Source organism: Epargyreus clarus, unplaced genomic scaffold (assembly GCF_041222505.1).
Source record: "Epargyreus clarus isolate Ecla_fem2 unplaced genomic scaffold, WU_Ecla_fem_2.2 ptg000010l, whole genome shotgun sequence".
Taxonomy (NCBI): Eukaryota; Metazoa; Arthropoda; class Insecta; order Lepidoptera; family Hesperiidae; genus Epargyreus; species Epargyreus clarus.
Window position 1 is genome coordinate 4,458,293 of NW_027332218.1, and position 12,115 is coordinate 4,470,407.

Below are 12,115 nucleotides of genomic sequence, written 5' to 3' on the forward strand. Positions count from 1 at the left end.
ATATAAACAAGGTTTATATTTGAAGCCGATCATATTTTCTTTAGAAATAAGGTCTCATAATTATATAAGTAAGTCATTTCACTAAAGTCAAAATAACTATGCCTCATATATATATATATTTTTTTAATTCAAGAAAAAAATTATGATATTCACTCACATATTAGGTTCAATTACAAAAATACACTTACTTTCAAGATTAGGCGGAGGCAACTGATTTCTGAAACTACTTAAGAGTTTCAACAGAGGCCTGAGGAAGGGTTCTGCGGCTATTACCTGCAATGTTAAACATATATAAAATCATTGAATATTCGGTATTAATTCCTCATAGTAAACCTTGTCTCCGTCCCAACTTTATAGTTGAAGTTTAGCAAACGAACATGCATTCCACCTGATGGAAAGCAGGCACTATGGCCTATGAACTATAATCAACCGTCAATATGGTCCGATTTCTATTAGAGTTCAGCCATAGATGTGTAACTATCCTAAGTATTCAGACTAAGTTAGAATGCTTTGTATAGGACTCTCTTTCTCTAGAACTAGAAAGTAGAACACGACAACGCTTAATACTGTTGTTATAAGGCAGAAATGCGTATGGAGATGGTGCATCTACCATTTAAGCAGCAAGATGTCTACCACCTTCGCTACTTCCATTACCTACTACAAAGTAAATCATTAATATTATCGCGATTGTGGCAGTGCATAGTATTGTAATTACACTAGGGAATTAAACCCATATTTAAATGTTTTGTTAAAGTTTTTATTATTTGTTTGTGTCCTTTTTCCATGTTTGTTTTCTTCTTTGTATATTTAATTTAAAATTGTACTGTGTGCTGCAATTTTCTTGAATAAAAGATGTTATTATTAATAATATAACATACCGCTAATATTTGCCATACACAATAACGGTAAATTTACGAAATTATTACATATTAGATGATAACTTACAATCTGCATTCAGGCCAAAGTTTATCAGTGCAATATTGACCGAATGACCTAATTAAGCGTAATTAAACACATTCAGTTAATTAGTGGTATCTTTGTGTAGAAGTTGAAGAGCTCATGGCTCTTTGGCGGCAGTTAGTAACTATGTCAAGTACTTCAAGATGGAACCCTTTGTAGTTTGACTTTCTTTTTACAAGCTAATAGCTGGGTTAAGTGCTACCGTCCTCTGCTTTGGAGGGCAGTAAAGGCTGACAAAAAGAAGTCCCAATTTTGTCTTCAAGGGTAGAAACGAATCTGTGGCCGATTTGAGGTAGAAACTCCAAATCTATCCGGAGTTTTTAGTTTTCAATACAGAACACATCAGTGCTTAGCACTGCAGTTATTAGAAAGACATAGTTGAGGCGGTGGTGACTCTAGAGACGAACCACAGAGGGTCAAATTTTAGTTTGTGGTTCTACCATGTTTAATTTTTTTTATAATATAAGAGTAGCAGACGAACATGCAGTCCACCTGATGGTAAGTGTCTACTGTCACCAATGGACATCTGCTATCAACCTCAGGAAGGATTAGATATTGCTACCTGAGGTCGGCCACAGATGCAACTCTATCCCTGAAGACTAAGCTGGAACGCCTCGGAAAAGTATGTCTCCCTTGCCACACCCTTCAAACCAGAACACAGGAGCGCTTAACACTGCTGTTATGAGGCAGAAATAGGTGAGGCGGTGGTGACTCCAGAGAGGATCTATAGCGGTTTCTGCCAGGTTAAAAATTAAGTAGTCTATCTACTTTTTGAATGATCTAAACGTTAGAATGCTTACTAATCCAAGGCTTCACAGCGTTCAGTATTGCTTAACACTGTTTAAGTAATATAGGTAACAAACATGCGGTGCACCAAAGTTCTTACATTCACCACACATTGTAAGGCAATAGAAAGAAAGAAAGAAAGAAAGAAACATTTTTATTCGGATAAATTGCAACACAAAATAAATATAACGGAAATACAAAAACAACATAAATAACATAAAACAAAAGAGAAAAAAATAAAATAAAAAAACATCAATTCAATTTTTACCATAATATGTGTTGCAACGACCGAAAAGGGACAAACTCAGCTTGTGCCACGAGCAGGTAAACTGAGTTATGGCGCTGATTTTCAGTTTGCCCCTACATCCGGGCTGCTCGGACGGCTGTGCTATTTTATTTGCTAGATTATGTTGTTATGCTGATTCATAAAATTTATGTGTAAAATTTTAACTAACCCTAACCTGTTACGATGTCTATGAGCTATAAGTTTTAGGTAAGTAAAGGAAAACGTTATATTAATACCTCAACTATTTAAGAGTCATATAATATATTGTACTTAATATAATTATACAATTTGGCATTAAATTAAAATTACAATGAGACATATGGTCGTACAATCGTAAGATATACCATATCTCACTACTTAGGTACCTGTAATAGCAGAGCAGCAGGGCTGTCGGTGAAATTGTATTACCTATATTCGACCTCAATTAGGATTGTTATCTTATCTGAGGTCCATGCATACACATACAAAGATATACATATCCTATTCTGTGTAATACAACTATCTCTATCCCTTACTTTCTTCACCTTCTACACTAGCTGCTGATATATCCAAAGATAAATTCTAGTTGGTATGTTTCTACTTTTGTACACCCCTACCCTGTATTTTTTGTATCTGAAATATTTTGTTTCAACAACTCTATGGTTGTCTGGAAGAGATCGCTTTTAAGAGATAAGACCGCCTGTTATACTTTTCATTATATGTATGTGACTATATGTCATTTATTAGTTGGTGTACAATATAGTACATTACGATACGAGGACGAAAAATTTTTTTCTGACAAGTGTGAGTTTGCAGGCCGAGCCGCAGGCGAGGACTGCAATCACACGAGTCAGAAAAACATTTTTCGTCCGCGTGTTGTATAAAATTTTATATTACGGGGTCGGAAATGGGGGTTTTGCGCACGCGAAGCGTGCGTAAAACGTCAATTTACGCACGCCGTGATATAAAAGCATTTTTGTATTGTATTGTACATACACATACAAAGGTACATAAAGGTACATACATATATCTACAGATGACTATGAGAGGCAGTAGTCACTTACGATCAGGTGTACTGCATGCTCGTTTTCTTCCATGTTATAAAAATGCATCCCCAACTTTTCATATTAAAGAACTGTACAAAATGCTCGTGGGCTTTCCCAGTTATACGGAAACCTGTATAAAACCTTTACTAAGTATTCAATACCTACAAAATATATTATTGCATTACAAAAGTTATAAAATACGGTAGGATTCCTATTGGTTTGTTATTAGATTTTAAAGTTACTTACCTACTAAATAAGTAGGAAAATAAAATGTTTGTGATTTTCTGAATAGATTCATGTTAACATCATCAATTAAATTAGGTTTGAAGTTAACTATAAATCTTATTAAATAATTATTCATGCTAACATTTATTAGGTGCAAAGTAACTTTACGATATAATTATTCATAAATCATGACAAACAGTAACAATTACGATAAGAGTGAGATAAATAGGAAGTAGGTAGTCTTCCATTCATTACTAAATACTCATTATAGTAATTAGTATGGTACTCAGGATCTCATTATGTAATACGATCGACAGACGAGTAATTAGCGTTACTATAAACATGCTAAACCATAGAGTTTAAACGAAATAGAAATGCCGTAGAACAAATTGATATAACAATTTTTGAGTTAGACAGGCGAGAAAATTCGAAGCTAAAACGTATACTATATTAAAACATTTTTGTACAATACAAGAAAAATCCTAAAATTTCATTCTTAAAGAGAGAAACAGTTTAACAATATCATCTTGATACCAATCAAGATGATATTGTTAAACTGTTTTAATATGTTAAAATCAATAAAATATTTTTTATTATATTTTTGTATACTTAACATTATAATAATCCAAAATACTCGTAATAATACTTTACGTACATATATTCGACAAACTATTATATTATTAAGGCATTGTGTGAAACAGAGGTTTATCTAGGATTCTAGGCCAATTAAGTTCATGCCGTTGACCGATTAGTATCGGTGGCTTGGACTAATCGATTGACTGATATCAAAACATAAATAGAAATTATAATCAGTCTACCAATAAATCTACAACAATTGATTATTTGTTAACATAAATAGGAATCCATCTGTTCCTTCATCATCTTGGTCAACCCATTACTATACCATTGCTGGGAACGGGTCTCCGAGTGAGAACGTTTTATGTCATAGTCAATCGCGCTGGCCAATCGCGAATTGGTAGACTTCACACACCCTTGAGAACTTTTTCAGATTTCTCAGGCGATCCGGTTTCCCCACAATTTTTTTCTTCACAGTTAAGCAAGTAATATTTAATTTGTAATATGCGCATAATTTAAAAACTTAGAGTTGCGTGCCTGGGATTCGAACCCTTGACCACAAGGCACACACACCTTCTATTTGCTACATTTATTCCAAATTTTATTTATTTCAGTTTTGGTAGTCGAACGTTTATATTCTTAGCGTTAAGTAAATTTTATGAATTAAAAGCGCAAACATACATACACACGTGCAGCATGTATGATGCCATTTCTACGAACACTTAACACATGTTTCGAATAACAAATATAGTTACCTGTGTACTGTAATGACTAATTAGGCTTCCGAATAACCTAAGTTGTTCTAGGCGGACTGCGTTTTCGTATCTGTAACAAGAATATTTATGATAAATATAAATGTAAAGACACATTTTGTGTATAAGGAAAACGGTAGGTAAGGTAAAACAGTAAGGAAAAAGTGTATTAATCCTCTGCGTGGTGGAGCACTCGCATACCGGTTTCACAGTGGGATTCGACTTCGATTCTTGCTCAGACAGATATCTAAGTAATGTATTTGATTTTCTATTATGAGTCTGGGTGTTTGTGAATTTTGTGTATGTATGTGTGTTGCACGCGGCTATAGGTGAAAGAAGTACCAATTATTGTAATTTATGTTATCATGCTATCATCCTAATAGTTGTCTAATGTTTTCTGGTTTGAAGTCAGTGAGGTAATACATAAACATTCCAGCATAGCTTTTAGGGATAGGAACGCAACTTAATTAGGTAAGACTTCACTGCCGTCCAATGACACCTGTAACCATCTCCTTATAGAACATGGTTCTATCTGAAACCGATCACAGATCCATTACTAATTTAGTACTCCTGAGGATTATGACGGGACTCATAATACAGCCAACATCTACATACAGTCCCATGCATACATTATAATTTCTTTTGTACATTTTAAGTCACAAATGTGTAGCGTTAATAATTAAATTAAGCACAAAGGAAACCCAATCAGTCATGTCTTTTTATCAATAACTGATTACCGACGGCGATAAGCTACTGTGGTACAATATAGCGAAATTGAACGTTAATTCATTACGCCATTCTGTTATCGATTTTAACGTTATCTGCGCAAAAATGAGGACTTCTTCTATCTTGTTATATATATTATCTTATAATATAATAATATTAAATAAGTTAAATTTGTATATACATATGAAGGTGAAAGTTGGTATTTGTCCTGATAATCGTAAATCGAAAGTAGGTTTTAGTTGGGAATCGACGACCTATCAAGTGATTTTCGGGTGAAATAATAAGTATAGTATATAAAATTAGCTTTCATTTGTAATCTCCTTCGCTTATACGTCAGTAATGCTCGGTCTAACAGCTAAATAATACACAAACCTTTCCAAGTCTACATGGCTTACGCTTCGCATATGTGTCACATTTGATTCAATTTCATTAGTACCATTTAAAAGATCATCCAGTTTAGGGAATTTTACGTTGCTCGCCAATACTGTGGGGGGAGGGAGGGAGGTTTATTTACCCCCTTTCCCTTTCACGTCTCTTGTACATGAAATAAAAGAGCGCCGAAGATCAGGCGGTCTGCATCTTATGTTGGTTTTATGTCACCACAAGAAAAGTCAGTCAGCACTTTCCATTTCCATACGAAATCTAAGGATAATAATACTACTACTAATTTGTAAATATTTTAAAACTCTTTGAAAAGAGTATGGAGAGTGCAGAGGGTATTAGTGAGCATTTTGCTTTGAATAGCGGGACGTTTATCAATTACTGACGCGTAATTTATAGGAACATTAGCTTATTTTTGGAAAAGGGGAAGCGAGGCGATAGTTAGGTGGTTATTTCCACATTTTTCTTGTTACTCTGCGTATATAATATTATTGTCTGCAATTAGATACGGTACTAGGACGCAAGTTTTCCCGACGGCTCTTTGTAATTTCGATTGCGATTTTGCATATCACGGTATATACAGGACTTACAGCAAATTCTAATATTCCCGCTCAATCCACTTGTAAACTATATTATAACACATACCTGCATTATACGTATTAAGATGGTTATAAACTTTATATTGCAATTAGATGATACGGGAACATAGCCGCGAGAGAGAACTGGTCAAAGTAACAAATTAATTTACCACGGTGAAGGTGCTTGTAGTGACGTTTCCTTTCCGAATTCAACCATATAAAAATGCAGTGTAATAAATTTATTAAAATTTTAATTTCGGAAAATGTAGTTGTAAATTTTGAAGTCATTAACGCTTAACGCTTTCTACATTTACAGCTCCTTACTTCCCACTTCCGCGTGGGTATTTTGGTCACACATACTAACACCCTGAATTAGAACAGATTTCCAAAGTTATCATTTAGATGACTAGCGCTTCTGTAAATAGCGTAGGAGAGCAAAATATTTAGTGTGCTATTAGGATCGTTTCAAGGAGTTCTATAGTTGTGAAGGTCGTTCAATCTTTTGTTGTTCGACTATGAAAGGGGGGTGGTCCCTCATATATTTTGCTTTATAACAGCAATGTGTTTTACGTACTTGCTCAGATAAACACCTAAAACACTTTGGTGTCCCAAGTTAGTCTTGAGGGGTAAAAATGCATCCGTGGCATGCCTTTAGTATATCTAAATCTAATCCTATCTGGGGTTAATTACATGGGCGACAGTGGCCGCTTACCATCAGATGGACTGCATGTTCGTTTGTTATTTCCATATTACTTATACAAAAAAAAACACTTTCTCCCTATCGCCTCAAATATCGGATTTCGTTACTTTTCTCTTTCTAAAGATAAATCTAGAATTGCGGACTATAGGTCAACGACCTACCAACCTAAATAAGTACCTACCTACATGGAATCTATAAAGGCAGTCACATTATCCACGGTTCCATATTAACACGTAAGGTCTTACGTTGACATAGTGAGCAGTTGTAACACATTCCGTAAAGGGAAGAACGTTTACAATTAGAATATACCATTAATATGGTCCGTTGAACGATATGTGTGATTGTAATGACGATCACGTACTATGCTTACTTATAGCATTGGTGTCTCTCAGGATTACTACAAGTATACAGGGTGAATTTTTCAAACGGACCTTCAGGGCCAAATCCGAAACTATAAGGATTAGCGAAAAATGCTGAAAGGAGTTACGAGGCCGATTTTGATAAAAACTAAAACTGCATCATTACTTTTTAAAAAATCTTTTAACTTAGCCGGGAATCGAACGAGTTCATTTTGAAAAAAATTACACCCTCTATATTATTCCTCTATTTGATAGTGTCGCTTATAAGGATCAAATTCTGGGAAGTAATGTTATGTGACAAATTAAAGGAAAAGGAAAATTTTTGAAGAAAATACATATTTACAGACTTTTTTTTATATAATTAAAATTAAAATAAAAAATGATTTTTATTATGACAGTGAGTGGTTAGTGTCCATGGATATCTGGAATCAAATGCAAATACATAGGTTTAAAGTCTAACTGTGGATAAACTTCCGAAAAGCGCATACCGCCGATCAATCTGAAATTTGGTAGACTAACGTATTTTGACTTCCTGATCACGAATATCATAACGAAAATTGGCGCAAACGCCATTTTGAATAAAATGTTCTCAAGTATACATTTGTTTATGTATCAACAATCTTTTAATTACATAATTCGATACAAAACTCTGGTTGTAATTGTATAATAATTATAATTCAAATGACGTAATTTCAAAATCGACGTCAGTTATCTAGACGCTAATAAAAAGACCTTGTTCTATGCTTTTAACATATTTTGCAAATTTCAATGAATTTCCTTGCCATTATATTGTAATTATGTACAAAGTCTAGTATAATATACGTTATCTGCATTCATTTGCATGAAGTCATTGCTAAATGATTCAGACAGGAAAACGTTGTTGATACTGAAAACAAGACCTATTTAGTTGTGTCGTATGATAACACTGTTCGTATAGGAACTTAATATGTATGTGTGAGTTTATGTGAATGTCTTCATGTATGGGTTGGATCTAAGGAGCCATTCATTAATTACGTAAGGATCACGAGGGGAAGGGAGGTTTAAATAATTATAGTTTTAAAACTTAAAACCACGCTAAAATCGCACAAGGAAAATCCCGTTAATCCTGATTCCTGACGATCCTGATGGGGAGCATGGGATAAAATTATTGAAATCGTGTATTGTTGACAGGAGTATTACGTAATGGTGAAACGTATAAAATAACAAACACTGGTCCTCTGTGGATTATTTATAGTCCCAAAACAAACATGCACTGTAATAGAAGAAACAATGACGCCTGTATTAGATGTTTTGAGACCGCGATATAACAATTTATTATATAAGTTTATTATTAATAATAAATTCTTATGAAGATGATGAAGTTTCTATATTTTAAAGTGGTAAATTCCTTGGATGTACCATCGACATACCTATTTTGACATTTAACAGTATTAACCGCTGCTGCGTTCCTTTTTGAAGAGTGTGGCAAGGGAAGGGAGAAACAGTTATATAAGGCGTTCTAATTTAGTCCTCAGAACTAGCAACATGTGTGACCTCAACGTCTGTAATCAACATCAGATAGGTCTCCATTTCTCCAATCATATCTAATATTCATTGAAGATAATTCTCCTTCTCATTCTGAGAGGAGCCATGTGCCCAGCAGTGGGACAGTAATGAGTTGATAACGACGATTACAGATACTATCATATGGACTTCATATTCGTTTGCTATTTTTATAAATTATAAAAATACTCTTATGGCGTATTTTACATTAGCTTCTAAATAAACTCGTTTTAAGCTCTCTTGTCCGTCAGTCAGACGTTACAGGTTTTATCTATGTAGATTGTAGATGTTAAAAATTTCTAATATTTGAGCTAAGATTTGGCAATCACTGTTGCTGTTGCGCTACATTTGCGACTACACTGACTCTCAAACTTTTACAATCGAAATAGTTTGACACCAATCGTGTTGATAGAACGATAAAATCGGTAAAAAAACAAAGAACATAAATAATTATTTATATTGTTTTTCGAATTACTTATTCAGAGTTGAAACATTTTGCAAGTATCTACTCTCTACTATGAAAAACAGAGTTCTTTATTAATTCAACAGGAATGCTGTTTTAAAAACTATTAAAGGTCCATATATTGTAATTTATCAGTAACACGTTCCTTCAAAGCACAACATAGCAAGTCTTAATATGTTGTTATATGTAAATAGTAACATTATATTTCTGTCGTGAATCTGTCTGATAATATATTTGTCTTTAAATGTATGACCATAGTATAAGGTTCTACTTTTTGTATGACTGTGTGGTTACGAATATTCGAAGTATTATCATCTATGTATGCGCATGTGTTACAATGTGTTACTTATTTAAATATTTATTTACTCTTCACTCTATAAATAAAATGTATCAATTCCGCGATAATATTACTCTAAATTATATTCTATTATACTCACTTGCCGGTACATATAGCCCATTCGTACAGCTTATCCAACAGGTTTTCACTCAACAAGTATTCCAGGCAAGCGGCCGGGTTCGACAGGTGGTTGATCTCCCTCGCCCGCGCCTCCAGCACGAGCAGCGTCGCCAGCTGTTCCAGGTGATTAACCACGCCCAGTACATCGTCGTGCAGGTGTTGGGGCTAAAAGAAAAAAATATTATAAAAAACATGCAACGTTTTTCAAACTGGTGATCGAGAGGAAATCGACAGTATGTAAAGTCGAAATTAAATGAAAACATATATTTATTTTGAGAGGAGATTCTTTAAGGATTCTGTATGATGTTCATAAGTCACAAAGCCTCACACGGTATAAGTAAGACCATATGAAGAAGAAAGACGCAAGAAACTCCATAACTAAAATTATTCTGTACCTACACAAAATGTTGAACACCAAACCAAATAAAGACATATCTTTATGCATCCCTATTTGTCTAATAGTGCTTGCATGATTTATTCTAAATTTAGTTCATTGAGAATTCCAATATCGTCTTGTACATATTGCAAATGCACAAGGACATAACATGATGCACCTAGTGTACCTACTGATTCATTCGAACTGTGACCATTGATAACCCATGTACCTATCACATGTATCAATCATTGTTGATTGATTTTACGTCGGTCAAGGCCACCCATTAATAAAAACCGTATGATACATAATACATACCACATTCCACTTAATGCTAAATGGACTTATTATGACCATCAGTCATCAGATGAAAAGTATGAGTGCAAACCACAAACATCTGTGACAAACACATTGTACACATGCTTAAGCGCGCGCAGTTTTTGTCGTTTTTGAAAATTAAGTTGCTATAAATCCATGGTTACTTTTAGGTACATTATAAATGTTATGTATGATAGTTAATAAGTCAACAAAATTGATGGTAAATAATACAGAAATTATATTTAAGAGATTCTACATTTAAAAAATGTATAGTTACCCACAGCTGCAGCGTTGTAATACATAATATCCAATGAACATGTAAAAAATATATTTCTTTGATTATAGCATTAAACCATAAATGTACTACAGAGTAGAAATAGGTGTAAATATAGTGCATCTATATTTTTTCTATTCCATTTTCTAGCTTCTGATCTATATGTATAGTCCGTAGAAAAATAGTACAACCCATATAAAAGTAAATATTACTATTTACAAAATAGAAATACACATGTACAAAAATGAATGCAGCCAACTAAAACACAACAAACCATAGCCCATCATAAAAATTATATATACTAATAATACAGTATATATAACTTATATAACAAAATAAATAAATATATACTTTATATTAATAAATACCTTTCTGTAAGTGACTGCCCGACCCTGATTTAAAAAAATAATAAATATGTTAATAAAAATACTATTCATATATGTAAATAAATTAAATTGTTACATACAAAATAATTGTTTAATACCAAGAAATATACTAAAAAATAAATAGTAAATTACATTGTATTATGTTGCTATTATTTATTTAGAAGTCATTATCGTTAGTTGCATGTTAGACACATTGAAATGAAATGAAATATATTTATTTTGTATAGGCCAACGGCGGCACTTACAAATTGTCAGTTACAATATTTTCTTAAACTACTACCGGATCGGAACGCGACCTCTACTGAGAAGATCCGGTAAAAAACTCAGTGAGTTTGTCTTTTTTAATTTTAAAAATAATTATTCTCTTTTTCATTTTATTTTAAATGCATTATAATAGAATAATATAGATGACTAATATAATATATAAATTGCAAATTAAAAATGAATACTTATGATTGGTGGTATATAAAATCGAAGTTACATAATTTCTGCTTGCTAGAAATTGTTTCTCCCAAATAACATTTCACAAGTCAAATGAGATAAAAAATCCATTATTGTATAATTGTTATATTATAGATATTATACCTGTGATTTCAAGATGATATCATGTGCCTGTTGCCAATGTTTGCAGAAGGAACTGTAGCATGCCTGCGGTTCGTAGTCATGGCGAGGATCGAGCGAGCGGGACAGCTGCCTTGCCAAGGACAGCGACGTGTTCCGGAACCAGCTCATTCTGGTGATTTACTTCACCATCTAGAAGTTTTATTTACATAATAATATAGGAGAAGATGAACATGCAGTCAACCTGATGGTAAGTGGCTACTGCCACTGCCTGCAAATGGACATCTGTAATCAACCGACAGGATAGGATTCCTATCTGAGGTTGACCACAGATGCACCGCTACATCTGAGGACTAGCTGGAACACCTCGGAAAAGTATGTCTCACA

General features: G+C 33.6%; 1 protein-coding gene across 2 annotated transcripts in view; it reads right to left on the reverse strand.

Annotated features, from left to right (window-relative positions):
- Positions 1-12,115, reverse strand: part of LOC140745356 (FHIP family protein GF15501) — a 32,118-nt gene that overhangs the window by 18,146 nt on the left and 1,857 nt on the right. For both annotated transcript variants that reach the window (XM_073077144.1, XM_073077143.1), the window contains exons 2-5: positions 11,753-11,920; positions 9,797-9,981; positions 4,614-4,683; positions 189-273 (exon numbers count right to left, since the gene is read on the reverse strand). In XM_073077144.1, coding sequence (XP_072933245.1) covers positions 189-273; positions 4,614-4,683; positions 9,797-9,981; positions 11,753-11,899 — 487 coding nt within the window. In that variant the 5' untranslated portion in view covers positions 11,900-11,920. The remainder of the gene's footprint in view (positions 1-188; positions 274-4,613; positions 4,684-9,796; positions 9,982-11,752; positions 11,921-12,115) is intronic.